The 24,863-nt window shown below is 44.3% G+C and overlaps 2 protein-coding genes across 7 annotated transcripts in view; one reads left to right on the top strand and one right to left on the bottom strand.

The window, feature by feature from the left end:
* RAD54B (RAD54 homolog B) overlaps positions 1-712 on the bottom strand; it is a 114,880-nt gene extending 114,168 nt beyond the window's left edge. The window contains exon 1 of one of the 5 annotated variants that reach the window (XM_019495726.1): positions 640-712. The gene's annotated coding sequence lies outside the window, so the exon portion shown is untranslated. Of the gene's footprint in view, positions 1-395; positions 610-639 lie in introns of those variants that run through there. The other 4 variants (XM_014611665.3, XM_014611666.3, XM_006273942.4 and 1 more) reach the window with 4 other exon arrangements.
* On the top strand, positions 651-24,863 carry LOC102567565 (RING finger protein 151). 2 transcript variants are annotated; one of them, XM_006273943.4, is made up of 7 exons: positions 651-839; positions 9,297-9,523; positions 14,121-14,260; positions 16,804-16,966; positions 18,369-18,489; positions 19,298-19,540; positions 20,649-24,863. In XM_006273943.4, exons 1-6 carry the CDS (start codon positions 651-653, stop codon positions 19,532-19,534), a joined length of 1,077 nt encoding a protein of 358 aa, XP_006274005.2. In that variant the 3' UTR covers positions 19,535-19,540; positions 20,649-24,863. The 2 variants fall into 2 exon arrangements, with proteins under 2 accessions (XP_006274005.2, XP_019351273.1); XM_019495728.2 differs by lacking the exon at positions 651-839 and adding an exon at positions 860-1,157.

The following is a 24,863-nucleotide window of genomic DNA, read 5'->3' as shown; positions in this document are numbered from 1 at the left end:
GGGGAAGACGGCTCCACAGTCCCCAGGCCCGCCCCCCCCAGAGCCTGCTTCCTAAGCCCAGCGACCTGGGAAGCAGCATGGTTCTTCCTCGCCTTGTCCAAGCCAGCTGCATTGCTCCTACTGCAGCTGGCTGCACAGGCACTATCTGGGCTCGGCTGCGGCCGGGCCAGGAGCCACAAGAGCAAACCAAACACTTTTACCATCGCTGACCGTCCATGGTAAAGGGGTTGAAATGATCGTACAAACAGGATCATTATCGTACACTGGCAACACCGCCGCCAGCACGCGGCTCCCCGCCCCGGGGTGCTCCCTACACGGCCCGCTCGCGGCGGCCCCCGCGCCCGCGCCCGCGCCCCCGCCACACGCGCCCTCGCCCCGAGACGCCAAGCGCGCACTCAACCGTCCCGCCGCGCCTGCCGGCTCCCGTCAGCCACTCGACCCAAGGCGCATGCGCACCCGCCGCCAACGCAGCTCAAGGATCCCGCCAGCGCTACAAGTGATTCCTCTGCGCATGCGCTAACCCTCTCCCCACGCCGCTTCAAGGGGGCGAAGCTGTCTTCAGTGCTCGCCCCCGTGGACTTCCTCTCGCACTTCTGCTCTCGCTCTAGAATGGCAGAGTTTTGTCAGGGGCTTGTAAACCTGTATTGCGCATGCGCCTGCTGTTTCGGCCACTTCTAGCATGGCGGCTTGGCTGGGCTGTCGCTAGTGCTGCGTTCTGCCGTCAAGCAATACCAGCCGTAAAGGGCCCTGGCCCCTCTCTTTTGCGGCGGTGCCGGAATATCGAGCTGGATACCGTCTTCACTGCAAGCGGCTCCGGGCCGGGGCGGCGGCTGCGCCAGGTGGGTGCGGGGCGCGAGGCGCGATGGGCCGGCGCCACCCGGGCCCGGGCAGAGCAACAATGCGGACCCCCCCTTCCCTGGGTTGATCTGCTGCTCCGCTAGCTGTCCCTGCCTTGTGCTCCCTCCCCCAATCTGCCTCTCTGCTGTCTGCTCCCTGCCCTGTGCTCCCCACCCGAACTGCTGCTCGGCTTTCAGCTCCCTGGGGTGCCCTCTGCTCTGCTTCCCGATCTGCTGCTCTGCTCTCCGCTGCCTGCCCGTCCCCTCCCTGTCTGCCACTCTTAGGGGCTGCCCATGCCACTTGTGACACACATACTGCAGGTTGGTCACTCCAATGCAGGCAGAGAAGAGGGTGAGGGAATGCCAGCATGATAGGCCAGCAGCACGAGACAGAAAAGCCTGGGACCTTGCGCTGGCCTAGGAGAAAGGCAGACTCCACAGCTGCCACCTGGGCTCAGAGCTGGCTGCCTGCGCTGCTGAGACAGCGGCTCTTAGCGTCAAGCCACCCTTGGTGAGAGAGTTCAGGAGGAGCTGGGGACCTTGCACTCAGCAGAACTTCTGCATGAGAAGGTTCTCAGTAGCCAGGAGTTGCTGGTTATTGCTGTCCACTCCCGAGCCTGGTTAACACCAGCAATAGCTGCAGGAGAGCGTTGGCAGTGCATACAGCAAAGACGAGAGACAATTGAATAAGAAATATAGAATGTGCTCTTTACCTAAGCCGTACCAGCACAAGCCATACATAGAAAAGTAGCAACTATCTCCTTCCTCCGTCAGCACAGGCTTACAGTCTATAGGGCTATGTTGACTGAAAGAACAAACATACCTGCATGGCAAACAAGGCAGGAGGAAAGCTTAGAAAGGATTTAGCATCTCCAGGGTATTCCCAAATTGGGAAGAACTCTGGAGATGGTTTTCCTAAAAGCAGAGGAGAAGATAATTTTTCTGAGACCACAGAAATGGAGCAGTGGTCAGTAAGCGCTTGTTACTGTTTTTGGCATTTAGGGTTGGCACCTGCAGCTTCCAGACTGTCAGGGATACTGGTGTTGGCAATGATTCAGTTACTGCTGATCTTGAGGGCTTACAGAAAACAAATTTTCAGGGAGCTTATAGGCCTTAAATTGTGGGTAGATGATTGATAATGGGGGTGAACTTCAAGAAGCATGACATTTGCAGAGAAGATTGCAGCAGAGTGAAAGCTTTGAGTCAAGAGGAAGTTGTAGCCAAGGCACATTTAATGCTTTCCAGGGAAAATGTTGGAAGTTGAAACGCAAGTAAAGCATGTACTAATGGAAGGCGTATTCTTCAGCAGATAGTCTAAGGCAGCATTTCTCAACCCATGGGTTGCAACCCAAAAGTGGGTCGCAAGAATGTATGAAAGGATCACCAACAAACTTTAAAAATGGATTCTCCTTTAAAGGAGGAAAACATGGGGAACTGTGGGCTTTCCCTTGCAGGCTGGTGTTTACAAATGCATCCTGGTACAAAAACATTGAGAACCACTGGTCTAGGGGACTAAACAGGTTGGTCCCTACACACTACTCAGCCTCTGCCTGCTCCCTGGCCTTCCTTACTAGTCTGCAGCATCTGAGATCTGTCAACTCCAGTTGACCATGCCTTTGAGAATGCCTCCCTCATCACAGGGCTCCCAGCCAAAGCTAAACTGTAGGCAAGAGGACAGTGTGATTTGACCCCTCAAAGTATCAGACCATTTCTGTGGCCTCCCCTACCCACAGACTTTAAAGTTCTTTTAAGCATTTCTCCAAGTGCCCTTCACATGCAGCCTGATCTTTGCCCGCTGTTTGCTCTCTTTTTGCACTTTTTTAAAGTCAGATGTTCCTCCTCCTGCTCCCTCCCAAGTTGCACTGATAACTTGTTTATTGCCCAAGGTGTTTAAAGGCATAGTTACCTCCAGGTTTTCCCCTCCCTACATTTAATTTTTGCGCTTTCTGTTCATATTTAATGGAAAAATAAAGGTTGTGCTTCCCAATTAAAAACAGCTTGATTATTCATGCCATGGTATTTCAGCTTTCAAACTAGCCAAATAAGCCAAGAAGGTAAAGAAATCTGGACCCTCAAAGTAGCTGAAACATGTGAAGCAAGCAGCCCCTGTGCACGTGCTGCCTAAATCTCCTAGCTAGGGGTAAGCAAAATACAGCCTGCAGGCTGGGTTCTGGCCTGCCAAATAATACTATTAATCCCACGGCTGCTCCTCTGAAGGAGAATTGTATCAGGGCCACTTAGGGAGTTTTGGTGAGCTTTTGGGAGGGGGAGATGCTGAGCTCACCAAAACTCCCTAAGTGCCCCTCCAGCCCAGATAATTGTCCATCCCTGTCCTAAGCTAAAGTGTACACAGAGCACAGGTCCCGTATGGTTAAAGATGTTCCAGGCATGAACTGTCAAGTGAGCAGTATTTGTAAATCAGCAAAGCACATAGGAAATGGCATAGCAACCCCAGGAAACTGATAACACTGAAACTCCAAACCAGCCCAAATGTACTGTGTTCTGCTTACAGATTCATGGCTACAAAAGGGGCTCCCAAAAACTGAATCTCCAAGCTGGAGCCAGCAACCGCTGCATCAAACATTTAGGCCATGTGGGTCAAATAGGTACATAAAATGCCCCAGACAAGGTGTCTCTGTCTACTGCCATTCTGGAATAGGTGGCATAAGCTAATTGCTTAAGAGTTGGCCGCTTTTTACTAGTGCTGGGCCTGCACTTACAACATGGCCACCACTGCAGGCCACCAATCTGCCACTGTCCCAGATCTGCAAAGAACTGCTTTCTTGCTCCTGTAATGCAGCTTCTGCTGAAAAGTACGCCTCTGAAAACTGAGAAAACTTGTGGGGCAGATGTGGCCCACAGGTGTTGGCTGCCAATGCAAGCCTTAAACCATCATTCCTGTCTTTCTGTGCCAGAATTGGGTCTTGGAGCCTTGTGCTGTTTCAGCCCCGTTTTATAAGCTGGAATCAGGCCTCAGAGCCCCACCCAGCCCCTTGTGTCCAGTCTAGCATGCAAGGTTACAGCCTTGGGGCTACCCACACACCTGTGGAGAGCTCTGCAGGACAAATGACATTGCACTGGGGCCCAGATCTGCCCTGTGGGCCAAGGTTTGAACATGTGTGCTGTAAAACGTAGACTCCTGGCTACCCTTCAGGTATGTGGTCTGCTCTGCATAGCAGGAAATACCCGACATCGCAGAGGACTGGCTCTCTTCAGCCTGTGCGGAGATGCATACAAGCACAGCTGGAGTTCTCTAAAGAAACTGAGCTGCAGTTAGTCAGCATAAGGAGCCATCAGATTGCACCAGTTCTCTACCCATTTTTCATGTTTTTTGGGGCACCACAACAGAGAGGAGTTTGTGAGCTTGGCTCAAAACTCACAGCATAGGTCTACATGAGCAGTTCTCAACCTCATTAGACTCAAGGCACCCCTCAGACAATTCCAGCTTAGTTTTCACTTACTCTTCACTATAGAAAGATAACAGAGCAACTTTTTTGTTGCAAAGAACTCAGAGAGAACACAGCAGGTGAACATTCCTATTTGAAATTGCTAGGTTTATCTTGTGAATCATGTCTGCACATGTAACAGCAAATATGGTATGACACCCCATGAAAAGATGTCAAGACAACCTAGGGTGCCAGGGAACCCTGGTTGAGAATCACTGGTCTGCATAGGCAGCACTGTGTAGCAGTACCCAAGCTAGCTTAGTGGGCACTAGATTGCAAGCCAGAAGCCATCAGCCACATTCATGTAGTGCTGTACCCAAGCACTGCTGAGAAATGGAGCCAGTTAACCAGGTACAGCACCAAGGTATATTTTTTCCAGCTCAGGAATTAAGTAGGATACCTGCATGGTCTTGCCTTGCATTCTACATGCAAGTGATTCTCAACATCCTGGAGTGCCACATAGAGGTGCGCTGATACATTGGTCCAGATTGTATTGGCATTGGTAAAAGGAAAATTGACATCATCAGCAATCGGCTTTTTTTGGCCGATGCGGCTGATAATGTCACAGATAAATGTTACGTGTGTGTATGCAGCCGCAGCATGCACATGGCCAGGAGTGCAGCCCGGCAGCTTAGAGAGCAATGTCTGGCCAGTAAGTCTGTGGGTGGATAAGGGGCGCAGGGGAGAGAAGGAGCGTGGGGGAGCCGATCAAGGTTCTCATGGAGGGGGACAGAGGGAGGGAATGGAGCACGGGCAGGGACAAGTGCTGCCCAGCCAGGGTAAAGCAGGGTGCAGAACAAAAAGTCACAAGTGGTTTGTCCAGGAGGGCGGGGTCGCTTCTGCCGCTGCACACACACCAGGGGAGGCATGAGGGGCATGTGTCCCCCCTAGATTTGTGCATGGGACAAGGATGGGCTTCACGCTAGGGGCTGGGGGCTGCACCAACCTCTTCCTGGTGTGTGGGCTGGGCAGGGGCAGGGCATATGGTGGCAGTGGCACTGGGAGGGGGGCTATGGGGTGCTACAGTGAATTTTGGGGTGACTGTACCCCATCCCATAACCTCCCAGCACCACTACTGCTCACCCCACCCTGAGCACAGCCCTGGCCCAGCCCCTCCCCCTGCCCCCCACCAGGAGGAGGCTGTAGCGGGCAGCCTACCCTTGCCGTGCACACAAACCCAGGGGGTACATGCCCCCCATGTCTCCCCCAGGGTGCATGCAGAGTAAGGAGCTATCCCCACTCTCCTGCCCCCCGTGCCTCCCCCCCCCCCCCCCCCCCGATGAGCTGCCTGCAGTTCTGTCCTGTCCCATGCCCTGTCCTGGTTGGGCAGCCCCTGTCCCAGCCCCACTCCCCTCCCTCACCATGGGGGCCTTGATCTGCACCCCCATGCCCCTTCCCCCACCACAGACTTACCAGCCCAATGCTGCTCTCCAGGCTGTCAGGCTGCATATCGGCAATCAGATTGGTACTGGCCAATAAAATCTTTAACTGGTGCACACCTAGTGCCACAAGATCCTTTGAAGGGTGCCACAGGGAGTGGGAAGAGAGAAGTAGTTAAGGGTAAACCCAGGCTCTCCTTGCCTGGTTGCTTACCTGCCTCCATTGCCTGATCCATCTGCAAGGATGTAAGCACTGTAATAAATTAGTTTCTGAAATGGGGTGTCACTCAAATCACAAGTAATGGGGGGGTGCTTTGAGTTGGTTGTTAACCACTACTATAGACATACTCACTGTGTCTGTGCTGCTGTCAAAGGTGCAGACATACTCAAGCCAATTTCAAATGAGTGCAGTTCTCAATACAGGCTGCAAGGTAGTGAACTCTATGTTGCTGTGGCTACACTATTGCTGGTACTTGAGCTAACTAGTTTCAAATTGGCAAGGCTACATCTTCACAAGTTGTAGGCTTACCTTTGACTATGGTATAAACAACACTAGAAAGCAAAGAAGTATGAAAGTGCAGCAGATCCTTAAACTGGTTTATAGTTGGGTAATACCCTATACAAACTGCTTTTGATGCACTTCTGTTGCAGATTCTGTAGACTAGTATTGTGGTGCTATATCAGATAAACTGAACCAAGCATCCTGACTTTGCCTTTTGTAACCATTATGTAAATTGCTTGTGTAGTCAAGAACACCCAATAACATACTTTATATAACAGATTTTAAATAACAAACTTTGTGCATTTTCATGGTAAAAGGATAGCAGCAAATTCACAGTTGTCCTCCTTTTAGGATGATTCGGCATTGTTCTGCGTTCAAATAAGTTATTTAAATGAAGGACTGTAAAGTAGATGTTAAATATTATTGGTGTGTTACAAATGAAGTGGGATTCTTGCTTCAAATACTTTCATGTCTCTTTTTTAGATTTTAGTAGATTGAGAACAGTGGGAACAAACTGGTCAGTATTCTGACTTGATATATGTTCTCTTTCAATCTATTACTGTGACCCTTACAGTGGGTTTTACTTAGAGAATTTAGGTGGTGATTTTCTTTTTAATTTATATTTTTATGGAAGTAGCTAGGCCAGACCTGGATTATTGCAGTAGTGCTTTTTAAAAAATAGCATCTCATAGTCCGAATGTAACCTCAGTTAGATGAGCATGTTTTATCAGATGAAAAATGGAATATAATAACCAAATGCTAAGGTTTTCAGAAAATAAATGAAATATTTTAATTTATTCTTAATTTGTTCTGTAGCAGTAAGTGAAGAACTATAAACTCCATTACATTGTGCTTGTAGTTCAGTTAGTTAAGTTACAATCAATTAGTCAAGTTCAGAAACAATGGTGTATTTAATTAGAATAAACTTAAAGTTTATAAAAAAACCTTGTCAGTGCTTCTGATCAATGAGAGCTTTAAAAAGAATAAAGTATATACCTATCTTGAAGGGGAAAAAAGTCACATATGGTTGAATTATTTTTGTTACTTCTTCAAAGAACAGCAGTAAAAGAAAAAACCTTCAGACAAGTTATTTCTTCTCATCTCTTTGTTTACTTGTATAGAGCCTGAAATGACTAAACATCAAAATGTTTTATTTTTGTGCTTTTTAATTGATTCTTGCATTTCATCTATTACAGACAGCTAAATTAGACTAATCTGTTATATTTTCTGGCTCAGCCTTATTATCAGAATATTTCTGCATGGATTTTGTTCAAAATACACCATGGAACTGTACTGAAATTGTAGCACTTCTCTTCAAAACATTTGCTCTAAAATACTGCTTGAAGCCAATTTCTCATTTGTAATGTCTGCGTTTCACTCTGAGCATATCTGTATTGAAAAAGGGGTGTGTGTGTGTGTTCAACTTTGACAAAGTAATGTGTTAAAATGGAATTTGTCTCACTCTGCCACACTTTCTTGGAGTCATGTCCAGCCTGGAAAAATCTAGACCTATTTGCTTACTTGGCAGGGTGGTACCTGAGGGCATCTATACACATGCTCGGCAGGGGGGGGGACACTTTAATTAGAGTGGCTCTGAGAGCTGCTCTAATTAAAGCACCTGTAGCATCACATGTATTCAGTGTCCTGTGCTTCAAAATGGTAGCAGGGGCACTTTTTCTAAAGCTCGTCAAATGAGACGTGGGAGGCTGCTGGAGCACAGTAATTGCCACACTCCAGCAAACTTGATTAATCTAGTCTGCTCCAACACGCTGGAATTAGTGCATCAGAGCATCCTCCCTGCTATTGTATAGGCGCCCCATGCCCTTTAGTTAATGCACATTTTCCTAGTACCTCACAATGGAGGTACTAAATTTAATGCACATTAACTAAAGCATGTTAATGCACATGTAAACGTGCCCTCTATTAGCTAACATGATTTAATTAACTTTTTAAATTCTGTTTATCACTGATCAGCAATATTGGTAATTAATATTGTTAGCTTGTGCCAATATGCTTAAAGATGTTTCTATGCTACATGGAAAAGCAAAATACTGTTTAAAAATGTTGTGTTGTTTGTAAATGCATTAACTATTTAATCGTCTAAACTGGGCCTCTGAAAGTAGGAGATAACTGAAATATCTTAATGTGCTTTGACAACTAACACTATTTTACATACCTCATAGTACTTAAAGTAACAATGCTGTCAATACAAAATATTGTTTGAAAATCTGTTATTTTAGTACCTCTTAGTTCATTCTCCCAGTGCTGGAGGGTCTTGTGGGAGAGAAAGCCAAAGTGTTAGATGTGCTGTAAAACAACCTTCACAGTAAAATGCATCTGAAAATGTGTTTTAATGGCTATGAGAACAGCAGTCTGTTCAGTAACTAGTTGGTTAGGCATAGGGATCTGTAACTCAGGAAACACAATAATTGAGCCTGCTTCTTTTTGGTGTCCCTATAAAAAACCTAACAGTGATAAAGAGATACCCAAATAAGGTGATCACGTGCTGCTGTCTAGAGAACCAGAATTCCAAAGTGTTTGTTTAAAGCCGAATCTATTTATGTGAGTTACATCTAAAACAGTAAGTCTTCCTAGTTCTGTTTTTTATTTGTAATTTCTAACAATTTAGACTTCAAATGGGAAAAGTGTTCCATGTCTACAAAGGATTGCATTGTACAATAGGATTTGGGGGAAGAGAGCACCTTGACTCTGTTTTTACTAATGTGGCTGCTTTCAGGACCGGAGGGGCTAGATCCACGCATGCTTACACATCTAAGACAGTCCTTAGACAGAACTAGTTACTGAAGTTCATCACTGATATCTTGAAAACCATAATTTAAGCCCTGAGATGCCTAAAGTCTTTAATCATCTATGTTTCTGCCAGTAAGCTTTTGAGGGTGCCTACAGTTCTGTTTCTACACATGTCCAGAACTGCTTTCATCATGCTTGGCACCCGTGTTATTCCTGAGATTGATTGAGATCCTCAAACGTTACTTAGTTCCACTAAGGAAATTAGCCCTGAACATTTGGGAGCAGGAACTTTCTTTCCTTGTATTAGGCAGCTCCAAATATACTGTCTGTGTCAAGCAGTAGTATTTATGAGCCACTAATTTATGTTTTAATACTATAATAGGTTGAAACTCTGTGGAAAAGAATGGGGTTTGATATTGAGCGTTTTGTGGGCTATGTTAATGAAGGACTTCTGTGCTCCATATGCCGGGATGTTTTAGAAGATCCCTTGCAGGCTCCTTGTGAACACGCTTTCTGCACTACATGTATACATGGATGGCTTGTTCATCACAGTAACTGCCCCGAGGACAGGCAGGCACTTGATGCATCTGTGCTACACCCTCTCTACAGGTATGTAAATATTGGATAGTATGCTGAACAGTTTTTCCTAAATCTTTGCACTGCTGAAATTCTGTAACTGGGCTTCCCAAAGCTTACATTGCAGATCTGAGTCCTGCCCATTTTCTATCATTTGGACCACTTCCCCTCCAATTTTCTGTGGCATAACTTGCATGTGGTAGAAACTGCGATTATACTTACAGAAACATATGTACGGATTTATATACAGGGTCTTCATAAAGTCCTTGTGCACTTTTAAATTTCAATAACTTAGGTTCTAGGTATGATGGAAACAAATCTGTAAATGGCATTTAAAAGCAAATTTATTAAAATTTTAGGACAACCAAAGTACACAATGCTAAACTTAACCTTAACATAACCACCATCCATCATGATACATTGCTCAATACAACTCCTTGAAAACATTTCCCAGTTGCTCTTGAGTTACTGCACTAATTGCATTGGTGATCCTAGCCCCAAGTTCCAAAGAACATGGTTTTGACAAGTAAACTACACGTTTAACATGTGAACCAATTGCTTGGCCACCTTATTCACCTGACCTGTCACCATTGGACTTCTTTTTATGGGGACTTCTGCCTTTCCACTTCTCTGGGAAATTATCATTTAGGAATTCGTTATTACTTATGAAGTCTAGCATTGTGTACTCTAGTTGTCCTACAACTTTAATAAATTTGCTTTTAAATGCTGTTTACAGATTGTTTCTATCATACCTTCAACCTTAGTTATTATAGTTTAAAAGTGCACAAGGACTTATGAAGACCCTGTATTAACTACTTTCACTATAGTATGATTTTTATTTTTTTTTTAAACCAGTACATTTATCTCATTACCTATTTGTACTTTTGTCTTACCTGGAGTCCTAGAATATTATTCAGAAATTGCCTTCAGACAAAAATACCAATCCACACTCTTCAAAAGAAACCAAGTGTTACAGGTTGGTCTGCTCTCTGACGGAGCAGCCAGCTCTGTTTAGCAAAATGCCCCAGAGCTGAACGCCCTTATGAGGGCACTCATACTCCCACTGGGAGCTTAAAAACTCACTGGGAGCTTAAAACTCAGGGGAGAGAGCAGAAGCGTGCAAGCTGGGAGGATCAGCTTGCAAGGAGAAGCCAGGTTGTGCTGGGGAAAAGCCAGACTAGAATGTGGCTGCTCTAATATCTGGAGAGGATGAAGGATTTTGGTTTGTTCTATTTGTGTTATTAGAGACTGAAGTGTGTTTGGTGGGAACTGAACTGCCTGAGGGAGCGACAACAAAGCTAACTGACTTGCAAGAAGCGGCAGGATAAAGGACTTCACACTGTGCTAGAAGCCCACGGGCACTGCAAAGCTAGCATTCTTCTGCATCTATGTAGATTGACTTGTAATGATTAGTGTCACAAATATGAACACAACTCAAGGCTTATTAAATATCTCTTGAGAGAGAAACTAGTTATTCAGGCATGCCTTGGGCCTCCTCTTTCAGTATAAAAAACACGTTGCATTTCCACTAACTTTTTTCACCCCTTCATTTTCTACCATTCTCATCAAGAATCAGATCTTCTTACTTTAATCATGAAGTTAAAGTTCTACATGCACAATAGATAAAATACTACAATAACAATTACGTAGCACTGATTGATAGGATATGAATTAAGGGTGACAAGGCTGTGTAGCGTGGGGGACAGAGGTGGTTTACGGGTAATTCTCACTCTGCTGATCCACACTACAATAACTAAATTAATCCACCAGTTCAGCTTGGTTTAGCCGAAATCCATGTGTAAAGTACTTTTTTCTGCCTGATTCTATAATGGTTTGGCCCTTTCTAGGTAGGCCAGACAAAGTGTAGTAAAGAAGTGAGGGATTATGCCAAGTGTGACAGGGCCAAGTCTCAGCATTGGTCCGCCCACCTGTCTGTATGGGGCAGTCTATCCAGTCTCACCTGCCACAACATGCTCTTTATCAAACTGGTATAAAATGCAGGAGGCTGCCCATTTTAACACCCCAATGCCAAGAGGTGCTCTACACGACTCCAACTTCCCCCTATCTTGTCTCATGCCTCAAAGATGGCATCCAGATTATTATTACAGCTCTGGTTTAAGGCTGGGCAAGGCTAGGTCCACAGTTGAGGCTCCAAAGAAGGCAGTGTGTGAGAGGCCCATTCATACTGCCCCTCTCTCACTAGGGATTGTTCCACACCACTCTCTCTCACCAGGCCTTTTATACAGTGCCTCTCACAACCTGCCCTGCTCCCTTGAGTGACCCCCTTGGATTACCAGGTTTAACTACTCTCGTGCTGGCACTGCACACACAGCCTTTCAGATCGCTTATGTTCCCCTACTCTACATGGCATCAGCCTTGTGCCTAACACTGAACTGACTCTGCCCATAGCACCTCACCAGGCAACTTTCCACATTCATATACTTGTGGGGGTTGTCCCATGTGCTGCCTTTTTAGCCATCCTTGAGCCCTACTCAACACACCCCCTGGTGCAGCCCTTCAGACCGGCCTTCAGTCCTACTCTACACCTTGCTTACGCACAGTCCTTCAGGTCGTAACAACGGCCCCTACTCTGTGCGGGCCTACCGTATGTAACTGCCCCGCTCTGGGGCCACTCTCCTGCCCTCTCTCTGGGCCACTCTACTGCTCCCTCCCTAGGGCTTCCAGGGTCTCACACCCCTGTGGGGCTCAGGTGTCTGAAGATGTACCTGGCCCCCATGCCTGTCCCTAAGTCTGGGTGACCAGGATGTGGGGGTCCCTCCCTGCCTTTCAGTGGGGAGGCAACTGGCCAGGCACTTCTGGGGAGCTCCCCCACCATGGGTAGCCCCACCAGGCCATCCTTCCCCAGCAGGGTGTAGTTTTCAGTCATACCTAGGACCAGGAGCCTCCTACCATCCCCGTAGCTCCTGCCCTTACCTCCAAGGATGTTCTGAGCAGCAGCTCAACCAGGTGTTGCTTTTTCAGCTGCTAGCGGCAGACTGCTATCTCTTCCCTGTGGGCGTAGATCTAAAATGGCTGCCTTATCAGGGCTGGGCTCCCTGCTCCCAGTCTTAAAGTGGCAGGCACCCAAAAGTGCCCTGCCACATCAAGTTCTTACAGTTACATTTTGGTTTTGCCTTTGCTACATTTTTTTCCCAAATGTTCCAAACACTGTAGTTCTGCCACTGGCAGAAATGGTGTAAGCACTAGTAAGGAAAAGGGTGGGGGGGGGTTGATAATCTTGCAGCTAGGCTTAAACAGCCACTTAAAAATGAAGGTTGCCATAAGATCACAACATTTGACACAACACTTATAGTTTGGAAACATAAAATAAATTGGAAGGTGTTGCCAAAAAAGCTTTACAGAAGTTTAGCAAAGTTTATTAAATTTTATACTAAAGCAAGGATCTTCTGTTTAACTCAGCACCTTCATTTTGTATTTGCTTATCAATATGGTTTTCATGACCTTCCTGAAACGTTATGGCTCCAAATGCCCCTAATTCTTCTCAGATCTGAATGAAATCTATTTAACATCGAATTGAAATAATACAAGCTATTGCCCCTGATGGGCAATTATTTGGGTTGGAGGGCCTGTTAGGGAGGTTTGGTAAGTTGTTGCAGGCCAGGTCAGTGGCCTCCGCTGTCTCCCCTGCAGCAGCTCACCAAAACTCCCTAAGTGGTCCAGGGGTGCCAGACGGAGTAAGCAGGCTGGGTCCCCGTGGACCAGCAGGCAAGGCGAACTCAGCCAGATGTATGGGATAGGGCTGCAGGCAGGCAAGAACCAACATCTAGGGGGCAGGCAGGGCCAGGGCCAGGATCTCAGGGTGATGACAGCATGGGGCAGAGCTGCAATCCACTCCCTGCATGGCCCTGTGCTGTCAGCGCCCTGCGATCTCAGCCCTGGCCCCTTCCACCTATCCTGCTCCCAGATGCCACTCCCCACCCACCTGTGGCCCTATCCCATGCACCCAGCTGTACACATCCTGCCCATGGGGGTCCCAGCCACTCTCTGGAGTCCCAGCCCACCTGCCTGCTCTATCCAGTGCCCCCCAGTGATGGGTGCGGGGCAGACAAGCTGGGGTGTCCAGGCAGTGGGGGCCAAATCTAGTGGTGACAGCAACTGTGGCAGCCAAAAGAGCCACCGCTGGGAAACAGCTGCTAGGAAGTAGAGTCTGGCTGCTGTACTTCCCCAGCCCCACAGCATCTGGGGGCAGCAGAAATGGCTGCATGTACCATGGCCTAGGCTGTCCTCCATACCTGGACCAGGCGGGACTACGGGACCCACCACAGGCTAGATAAAATCTCTTGGCGGGCCAAATCCAGCTCTCAGACTGGATTTTGCCCACCCCTGCTATAGCCTCTCTCTTAGCTAGCATTAGCATCTGTTACTTCGAATTGTGACTTACTGGTAACATTACTTCATTTGTACATTTAATTTTGCACCAAAATGTTCCATTACCATAGGTTTCCCCAACTTTTGGCCTTGTCTAATAAAGTGTGATAACTTGAATGCTAAAAATACAGAACAGAGAACTGGCCCTTTTTCCTTGTAGGAGTGAGAATCCCTGAAATGTGGCAAATATCAACTATTTTTACAGTTTCCAGCAGTTAAAAATAACTTTTTCTGTATGTAGATATATGAAAAATGACCTAAATCGACTTCAGCTTCACTGCAAAAACAGAGAACATGGCTGTGACATGGTCTGTTCTCTAGAATCTATAGACAGACATGAGAGAGAATGTGAATACGGCCAGATATCTTGCTCAAATGCTGGTGAGTAAAAGAAGCCGAGCCCTCTCTATACAGAAAAAAACTGGTGCTTGTCAAACTTCATGACAGTAGAGTAGCAGCAATGGACATTCATTTGAGTTCTTAATTGTAGACCAAAAAGAAAGAACCTTTCTTTAGAAATGTGAGCAAACAGGCACTTCAGCTTGACATTCCGGTTCAGGCACAATCTTTTCAACAAACAAAACCAAACCGAGAGCCAAAACAAAACTCAAAGAAAATAAGTTAGCACACCCAGGTCACTACAACAGTCTTCTAAACAAGGTTTATTCCTGATTTATTGTCCACAGTTGTTTCTTCTCATCTGCAAACTAGTAAGAATTAATTAGAATATTGGGCTACGTACTAATTTTTTTTCAATTATGCTATGAAGCATAGTTTTCACTTTCTGCCAATTTACAATTTTCTTAAGCCACATCAATTATACATGTGATGTTTGGATCAGCTGTGAATAGGCATTACATTTGTGCTTAGAGAAACGTATTTCTCATGGTACAGAAAGAGAGTACACAGCCATTCATGAGATTTCTTGTGGAAGAGAACTAGCTGATAGCCCATCCGGGGGTGAGTTGTCAGGAAGCCCTGTGGGGACCCTGGTTTGAAAAATTCCCTTGCCCCTGCCACCAATCAACTGATTGGTGAGGGGACATTCTCCTTTTGGGAGAACCCTCCTGAATGGGTTTCCACCATAGGAGAATGCCCCCACCTCCTCCTGGACTGCTGCAGGTCAGCCCAGGGGTTGGCCCAGAGGAGTGCATGGTGTGGGAGCTATTTTGCCATGATGGAACCTGAGAAGATAGGGGAGAGGGGTATTGTCCCAGAGCTTTTCAGCAGTTGCCAAGCACCAGTTTGAGAGCCATCCCCCTTCCAAAGCAGGGAAGAGGGCAGGCTGTCAATCAATGGGCTCCTCTAAGGGTGGAGGTAGCCCAGGGAGCAGCCCTCTAGCACCCCCCTGTGTAACCCTCTGGCCAGGGGGCTGGAACGCATGTACACTCCAGCTCCCAGGGGATTTTTCTAGCAGAAAGAATTTCAGAGAGACCCTTACTTGCTACCAGGGATAAACACCTGTCTATGGCCTCGGCTTTCTGACAATCTTAGTGATTTTTAGATAGAATTACAGCATAGCTCTCTCTTAGGAGTTTCCAGATTTGTTAAAAGTTTTTTCAATAGAAGGTACAGTGAAAAACAATAATATAGTTATTAGATTTTATCAGTGTGTATGAAATAAAGCATGTGCTCCAAAGTGTTAGGCCCCGTGTTGTTTATGCTAGTACATGGGCCTCCTCCAATAAGTTAGTTTTCACTGGTACTTCAGTTTCACTGCATGTATACTTTAAGCTTTTCAAATGAAATATTGTTAAATGAATAGAACTATTTAATGAACAAAATCTCTCTCAAACCTTATGCATTTTTAAGTCATAGCATGCACAAATAGGATGGAGTATCTCATAATCTTCAACCTATTCCAAGGATTTGATCTCAGCTCCTATTACAGAAAAGTCATAGAGTGCAATAGCTGTTAAAGGACTATGAAGCTTGTGTGTCATAATTTACCCCTGGAATTGCCTGTTGCCTTGTGGCTGTCCTGCAGAAGGTTTCCTTCTCTAATTTTAAATAGGAATTCCACCTGGGACCTTAAAAAAAATTTTCCCTGACCAATATTTTAGTAAAAAGCTCCATTTTTGACAGTATACATTTTTCATAAAAAACACATTTAAGAATTCTATGCAAAGGGTTTTGTCGCATGCGACAAACTTGTGTTTTAAGAGGCAACATTAAAGCCTATTTTATGCAACTCCACTATCTTATTACTAGAAACCTCCACTGGACAACTAACATTTTCCATTTTCATGAGTAGTAGCCAGAGTGTTTTGCTGTAGCATTATTCCATGGCCTTTCTGTTCTGTCTGTCCTTCTAAAGAATAGGCCAGATAAGTAAGACAGTAGTCTAGAGCAGCATTTCTCAGCCTTTTCAGACCAGCAAACCTTATGCAGTGAAACTTTTTTTTTCCCACAATTCTCATAAGAGACTAAAAATGTGCACCACAACTCTTACCTCAGGCTTTGAGAGTCTTGGCCAGCCCAGAGGTTTTTTTGGAAATTTGAAATTATCTTTAGAGTACTGTATTTTTAGTGTCTCAATTCCCCAAGCTGTCAACACTGGCATTTTTCTAGGTCTCCAATGATTCCTTTCTGTGGTGGAAATGTTAATTTAGAGCAACTGCTAGTATCCCTGGTCCATATTAGCATTGCCATGAGTGAAGTTGCCTCAGTGCCTGACCAACAGTAGGAAAGTAGCTACAAGCTTAATCGAGACAATATTTTAGGGCCTTTTTTTATTATTTGTGTTATCATGGGTCTCTCTCTACGCTTTAAGGGAATTGCTTTGTTGTTTGTTTTGACAGACTTGAACGTGGTCAGTTCTGTGCTTTGTGGCTTCCATGCCCATTAGGATGGTTTTTGCTAAGTTTTGGGGTGCTTCTTTGAATTTTAACTGGCTTAATTTTTAGTTTATTGCTTCCCATTAGGTTGTCCAGTTCAGGTTGAACGACGTAACTTAGATAGCCATTTGGCACTGTGTGAATACCGGAGCCGTGAGTGTCCCAATGGTTGTGGTTACACAGTCCTCAGTACAGAAGACACACAGCATAACTGCGTCGCAGAGCTAAGAACAGAACTGGAATTGCTTCGGTATGGTTCTTTCTCTGTTTCTGGGGTGTTTATATTATTGTAGATCTAAAATTATTGCATATAATAGTTTCAAGTACTAGCTCTTAATTATGATTACTGTCAATTGATATTCATTGTTCTTAATACACACACACACACTTTAAGCTCTTACTACTTTTTTTAGCCTAAATTATTTTGATCGGTCTATTTTTTTCATACACAGAGTTTAGAATTATTCAAAATAAATGAGTACTTGAACTAGTGAAATACTCCCTAAGAATTAGACTGAGACTGTTGAACACGTTTATTTTTTAGCTTAATATGAATAATTTGGCTTTAGGCATGTATATGTAGTTAGAGTCAATAGTTTGAAAGTCTCTAATTGTGTTCAGTAGCTCTAAATCAGCAATGAGAGGCTGGTTCTAGCTTTCACCTAAAATAAATCACAAAAGACTAATTAATACCAGCCAGTGCAAATGTTTGCACTTCTTTCCTGTTTCTCCTCTTTTCTCTGTTCTTCCTCCAGTTTAACCTTTCCATAATCTTCCACCAATTTTGTTCCTTGCCGCCTTCTCTCTTTCTCCATTGGTCAGTGGTGGTCCCTGCTCCCTTGCAGTTGGCCAGTGACCCAAGTGCAATGAGAACCAGTGACCTCTCCTCATACCACGGCAATAGGGATGCTAATGTGCATACAATTCAAAGGGTTAACCTGTTAACATTAGGACTTTGGCTGTGACTGTTTAATAACTAAATTAAAATAGTATTCTCACAATTATTGCCTTTGAGTGCCCAGCAGAAATTGACAAGAGCAAAAGATTACAGATTTCTATGGTGGCCTAGCCTCCTTGGAGCAAAAGGAATGACAAACGCTGACATATTCATGCCTTTTTATTTTGACAGAGTACATTACTCCTAAACTAACACACAAATAACCATCCAAAGGTCTGTTAAGCCAAACAGTCCCTCAGGCCAGCCTGAGGTAAGCACACCAGTTTCTGTAGATGCCATACTCTGCACAAGATACCAGCTACCTATTAGCAAAGTTAATCATATGTTTTTTACTAAAAAACATTACATTAACTAAGGCTAAAAAGAGTTTAAATTCTGGAATTATTCCTGCAATGTCTTGCATACTGCTGCCCATCACCACAGGAATGAGACCCTTGGGTCTCTCTTCTCCTGATACCAGTAGTAGGATTTGAGTGTTCCATCAAAGGAAGATTGAAACCCTTGAATGTTACACACCAAGCAAGAATACTGTTGGTTGGCAAAATATACTGAAAGGCTCTTCTTGCCTCTAATCCTGAACCCCTTTAATTCAAAAGTGAAGTGACTATTTGGCTGTAGAAGGTTGTTCTGACTCTTGGAAAAAAAAATACAGGTGTACTTCCTTGGTTAAAAATGAAAACCTGGACCGTTTTAGGTCAGAAATGATCTGCAGAGTGGAAGAAGCAAAGCATGAGATGGAATCTAGGTTGGATTCCCAGAGAAGACACATGGTGCAAAAGGAGAGCATGCTGCAAAATGAAATTGAGGAGCTGAAGGTAAGTGGGCACCAGAACCATTTTCTAGTGCTTTTCTTCTCCCAGAAGTCAAGGCTTGCTGCTCTTCCCAGTAAGGGAAGCTGCATTTCTTTCTTATAAGTGAAAAAAATCATCTTATATTTTAGACATCTAAAATATGATTTTCAAAAGATTGCTGCATCTGTTTCCAGCTAAACTATTAAGGCACAAGGCATGTCAGAGTAATTCAGTTCCTGTGCTTGCACTTTAAGTATCTTATCCTGAAAAGAAACATGGGCTGTAGTGCTATGTTGCTGACTTGCATAATTGTTGGAGCTGTATTCAAACACACTTCCAAACCCCATTATAGATAAAGTCAGTTAAATAGCAAGTGAGATGATGTGTTGTATAACCATTCATCCAGTTTTTTTTATCCGGTCACCCAAAACAAAAAAAAAAAACCCTAAAAAAACACAATCCTCAAAGCCTGGAGCAATTTAAATCTCTAATTTAAGGTTCTTAATTAAAATACTGGAAGTGACTAAAAAATAAATCACAAACTTCTTTAGGATTTTGAGATACAAATCATAAGAAGCAACATTGAAATCTGCTGGTAAATCTAGAATCTGAGAGATGGTCCTATTTGAGATGAGTGCGAGAGGGCAGGAAGGAGCTGTGCTGCATTCTCCCTAGGATGAAATTTGTTTTGTCACTGAAAGTTGGAGTTAAGAATACTTTAGCTGTTCACTGTCTGTCCTCCTAGAGATGCAGAAACCGTGTCAACTCCAACCATCATCGGAACTGGATTAGTTTGAGTTTTTGGATCAGTCTGTTTTATGTCTGCTTTCAGAGTCAGATGTCACGAATGATGTCTGACGTGCGCTCCCTCCTGGCAGCAGAGAGACAGCATCGTCAAGAGCTGGAGCAGGCAGAGCTTGAAAAGCGTGAATTAATGGAGTTGCTAAAAAGCCTGCAGAAAGACTGCCGACTGAACACTACTGAGGGAAACAAGAAATCCACAAACTTTCGACCTCTAACACGGCTGGAGAGTATGAAACGAAAACCTAGGGAAGTTACCGTCATCTAAAAAGAAGTAAGTGCAACAACATACAAGGTTCTACTTTTTGGGAACTGCTGGCAAAATTTCTATCAATTATAAAGAATCTAAATTCTGAATGGATCCCAGAGGACAAACATCTTTTATAAAGAGCAGCTTACGCACTCTGGAGACTTTGTAAATAGTCTGGAAAGATTATAGTCTGCAGGGGGAGGTTTTATGTCCATTTTTAAGTCCATCAATCAAATATTGAGCATTAAAACCTGCCTTTTTTAAAAAGTACTCTCAATCAGTATAGATATGTATCAAGAACTCTTGACTTGTAGCCTTTTCCTGAGCTGTTTGCAGTACCTTTTTTAAAAACATGGAAGCGTGAGTTTTTGATATGTTAAAAGTGTTTGGATGTTTCACCCGAGTCTTTTAAAGCTGTCGTATGATCCTTTATTCTTACCTGGTTTATATATAAGCCATGATATTTCGTGACAGCCAAAATATACTTAATTTTGGGAAAAGTATTTAAATTCTTCAAAGGTGATAGGGAAAACTAACAGACTGCATATATTTTGTGTTTCCAGCAAAAATTATACATGTCAGTAAAAGAATGAAGCATTAAAATGACCTTTGCTAAATTCCAGTCTCTACCTGTGTATAACATCTTAAAGTAAGGTCAATCTGAACCTGAAACTGTATGACAGAGCTCCTTTAATCCCCCTAGCCTCTTGTTTAGCTTTTTCTGAAGCTGGATGATACTATAACCTAGGATAACAACAGAGGACTATTTTAGCAGTATAGTTATCTCGTTGCCAAGTTGTTTAGAGTTCTCCTTTAGTTTAGAGTTTCCACCTCAAAGGACCCCACAGATTATTTCTTTCTTTCTTTGTCCTGAATACTTGCAAGCTTTTGTATTTGACCTGGATTGTTAAAACATTGCTCACAGTTCTCTCTCACATTTCTAACACTTTTGTAAGATCTGCATTACAGGGCAAGTAATACTTAAAATCCAGTTCTGCTTATTTGTACATTTCACTACAATATCACTGCCAAAGTCTGAGATCTGTTTAGAAGTTTAAACCCTCTAAATGTGGTAGGAAAATGTAAATAACACATATATAGCACCTGAGCATCTTCAATTTTATTTTCACAGGTATGATTAAAACTACTTGAACATTAATACAACAGACCACCATTTTATACAAAAGAAATATGGTTACATGGATTTCAGACTACTAAAACCTGGAGCTATACAACAGCAACAGTAGGATTTTATAACAGACCCACAAATCTTGACTTGTGGGGTTTCTTATATCTGAGGACTGTGAACATTTAGAACAGGAGTGGGCAATTATTTGGGCCTGTGGACCACATGAGTAGTTGTGGGGAGCTGTTGTGAGCCTGTCTGCACCCTCCCCCCATCCCACATAACTCACCAAACCCAGAGCCTGCGGGCCCTGCAGCCCCTCCCTGCCACTACCACTATTGCCCAGTAGCAGCTGAGCACACAGCTCTTGTCCAAGCCCGCCGCACACCTGCTCCAGACTTGTCCAAGCCCGCCGCACACCTGCTCCAGACTTGCCCCAGCTGAATCAAGCCAGCTCCAGACCAGCCAGGACCCAAGTGCACAGCCGTTTCTGGCCCACCCTGTACCTGCTTCAGACCTGCCCTGGACAGAGCAAACTAGCTCCAGACCAGCAGGGCTGGGGCAGCTCCTGGTTGCTGCCGCCAGCTCCGGCCCTATGGAGACCGGTAGGGTCCTGTGTGCCCAGCCCCAACCCTGGCCCACCCCATGCCTGCCTTGGACCAGCCCATCCACAATGAGAAGCAGCAGCCAGGCAGAAGCTGCTGCTGGGCACAGAGGAAAAACAGCAACCCCCTCACTGCTGCCAGGACCTTCTTTTTGCAGCTGCCCACACCCAGATGCCCTGTGGCTCCTCTACTGAGACCACTGCCATGCTGGGCAGCCCAGAGGTGGTGCTGGTAACAGGGGTTAGAACTTCAGGGCAGCCTGGACATGGGATCCAGGCAGCCACAGCAAGAAGGGCCCAGCAGCAGCAGTGAGGGGAGACAGCTACTTTTTCCCTTACGCCCGGCACAGATTCTGCCTAAGTGCTGCCACTGTTGCTGATCAGCATGGGCGAGCCAGTCTGGAGTGGGCGCAGGATGGGCCAGGGTCAGGGCTAGGGCCGTGCACACAGGTTCCTGCCAGTCTCCCCAGGGCTGGGGCTGGTGGTAGCAACCGGAAGGAGCCGCCCCAACCCCACTGTGCACCCAGGGTAGCGGGATGTGTGTTATGGGCCAAACAGATTAGGCCCATAGGTCAGATTTTTCCCCACTCCGACTTAGATTTGGAGCTGTGTAAATTTCTAGTTACCTTGCTCTTGTTCTCTAAACTTCTCATGACTCTTGCTGCACTATTTTTTAGCACTGCTGTTAGACCATATTCTGTCCTCATACCTATGCAGTAGAATAAAAATTGGCCTGTTTTTAGTTACTAAATTTGCTAACTCCAATTGTGAACAATTCAGAAAAAAATTCAGGTGACACAATCTTAAGCTAATTTTCTAATTTAGAAGACAATACCCTTACGTGCCTTGTTATTCTTTGTATTTAAATCTTTATAGCAAATGAATATAACCAAAGATTTATTTTGGAAGGTAGCCTTCTTTAGTATTTACACTACCTTTAACAGACTTACAGTCACTTCTCCATCCTACCCCCTGCCCTCCAAAATTAAATGTTAAGGAATTCAGTTTATTTTATTTAGAATTCTTAGCATTTTTCTTTACTAGTGAAAAGAAAATGAAAACCTTACAAGCTCAGGGCTTCTCTACACTTGGGCACTGACTGGACAAGCTCCTTTTATGGACATTCCTATTGTGAATCTGTCTACCGGGGAGTTGTTCCGAGAATAGCCCTTCCACTTTAAATTCATGCCCTGTTTTTCTGGATTGATTTCTAAGTGTAGACAAACCCTTGGATCATACTAGTAGCCTTTTTCTAACCTGGGATCCTAGCACATTTCTTAAGCAGCTGTGTCAAAAGCAGTGTAAGATTGTAAAGCAATAGCCATACCTTTTAAAGAGCTTGGCTTGTGGAATGTGTTTACTTTGCACAGAGTGGTGCAAGCCTCCTTCAAACCTGCTGGCAAAGCCCAGAGCTGCTTTTATTTTGAGCTCACCCTCTTCCACTGCCACCCATCCCCCATCTTTGTCACTGGTGGTTTTGTAGCATTAACCTAGACAGCTGTTTTTTCAGGATATGCAGTTACAGCAAACATTAAAAAAAAACACCCAATAGAAATTTTCCTTCATCATTTAAACTGAATGAAATTGGTCTGCTAGTGTGTCACTGAAGTCAGCATTTAAGCAGCAAGACCAGATGGATTATCCTTCCAGAACTGCACATTAGAACTGATCATTTGAACCACAATGTGTGGTTCCGACTCATAAAAATCAGGTCAGGTTCAACTTGGTGCCTGGGGGCTTTGTATAACATTTTCTTATACTACCTATTTGCATACTAAAGATTTATCAACAGAAAAAGTAGACTTCATATGTCATGGAAGCAGAATTAGCACCTGCTGTTTATTTGGAAGACTAGAATATCAACCACCTTTCCTTTAGTCAAATCTATTCATTAGATTAGTACATTTTGTTTCACTTAATCTGGTTTACTAGTGACTTTAAAGATGCACCAAAATCAGTTTGACACCTGGTCTTCCCTGGCTTTTATGCCTGACCACAACTCAAAATTCCCTCCCACACAAGCCTTCCAGAAGCTTAAAAATTCCCGTGGAATAATTAGTGAACTAGGCTAGATCTTTGTGGTCAGTAATTGCTTTCTTTATTGAAAGGTAACACTAGAAGTCTTCATTTGATTGGTTTCAGCAGGACTTTGGAATGCCAGGGCAACTATACATGTAACAGCACACATCAGAGCAGACTCTAATCGACTCTGCTGTGAGTCTACTAGAGCATGCCAGTTAGCGCGCTCCAGAAGCCTCCATATGTGTATTCAGCATCCACATTTCAAAATGGCCATGGGGGCACTTGAACTAAAGCTTGTTCAAAGAGCTTTAGTTAAGTGCCCCTACTGCCATTTTGAAGCGCAGGACACTGAATACATGTGACACTGTGGGTGCTTTAATTAGAGTGGCTCTGAGTCACTTATATTGAAGCACCCCCACCTCCATCCTGGAGCATATATATAGATGCCCCAAGAAACTGTGATCATTGAGGATCTTATGCTTAGCTTAACTGAGTTGCAGTGAAATCTGTTTGTTGGTAATATTCCCAGTTAAGCTATTTTGGTTAGGCTGATTCTAATATTTAGATAAGATGAAAATTTAGCTTAACATATATTGTATATTATCAGACATCACAAACTATACAGCAAGTTTTTACTCCTTAGATGAAAAAGTGAATGAATGATGTAGCTAAATAACGTAAAATAATAACCATAACTATTTTAGTTGGAAAATTGTGGTATGTTTTTAATGTCTTAAAACATCATTAGGTAGTATAAGATTTTTTTTAAGTTAAATTCCAGGCAGTTTAATAATAGTTCCTGAAATATATTAAAATAAGGAACCCTATAAATTTTGCCACATTGCTCCCTGGCTATTTTTTCATAGTTTCATAGTTGGTTGGGTCGGAAGGGGCCTAAGTAGATCACATCAAGTCTGACCCCCTGCCATGGGCAGGAAAGAGTGCTGGGGTCAAACGACCCTGGCTAGGTGATTATCCAGCCTCCTTTTAAAGATCCCCAGGGTAGAAGCAAGCACCACTTCCCTTGGAAGTTGGTTCCAGCTCCTAGCTGCCCTGACTGTGAAGTAGCGCCTCCTGATATCTAGCCTGAATCTACTCTCTGTCAACTCACAGTCATTATTCCTTGTTACTCCTGGTAGTGCTGGGGAGAACAGGGACTCTCACATAGCCTGCTGGTCCCCCTTGGCCAGTTTGTAGACGGCCACCAGATGTGATGCTTCTCTGCAGATATTGTTTAGGAGTCCAAGACGATACATACAGAGACCAAATATGACCTTTTGTTTCCATATGTACTACTTCAGTGGATCCACACCATTTATTCCTGGGAGGCACAGAGAAAACTTAAGCAGAGTTATTTTTTCAGTCAATAGGTGCCTTTTTAAATACCTGCAGTTTTGTGCAACTTTCAAGCATCTTCCAGCACTACAGTTCAGTGCCAATCTACTCAAAGAATGACACTTATTATCTTTATGAAAAGACAGAAAAATAGGATTTAAAAAGTTGCATTTGGGAACTAAATATTATATGATAGTATCTGTAAAAGAAGCCAACGTAAGGCTTGTATCAAATTGAACTAATAAAGGTAGTTTATGTAA

The sequence above is a fragment of the Alligator mississippiensis genome, chromosome 3 (genome assembly GCF_030867095.1).
Source record: "Alligator mississippiensis isolate rAllMis1 chromosome 3, rAllMis1, whole genome shotgun sequence".
Lineage (NCBI taxonomy): Eukaryota > Metazoa > Chordata > Crocodylia > Alligatoridae > Alligator > Alligator mississippiensis.
This window is presented reverse-complemented; position numbering and strand designations above follow the sequence as displayed.

What these genes read in the sequence shown, in the direction of transcription:
- LOC102567565 (XM_006273943.4), top strand. Translation starts at nt 651, where the DNA reads ATGCGCCTGCTGTTTCGGCCACTTCTAGCATGGCGGCTTGGCTGGGCT. An exon ending in GTGCTACACCCTCTCTACAG is followed by an intron (nt 9,524 to 14,120) that starts GTATGTAAATAT and finishes TTCTGTATGTAG; the next exon opens with ATATATGAAAAATGACCTAA. An exon ending in ATGAAATTGAGGAGCTGAAG is followed by an intron (nt 18,490 to 19,297) that starts GTAAGTGGGCAC and finishes GTCTGCTTTCAG; the next exon opens with AGTCAGATGTCACGAATGAT.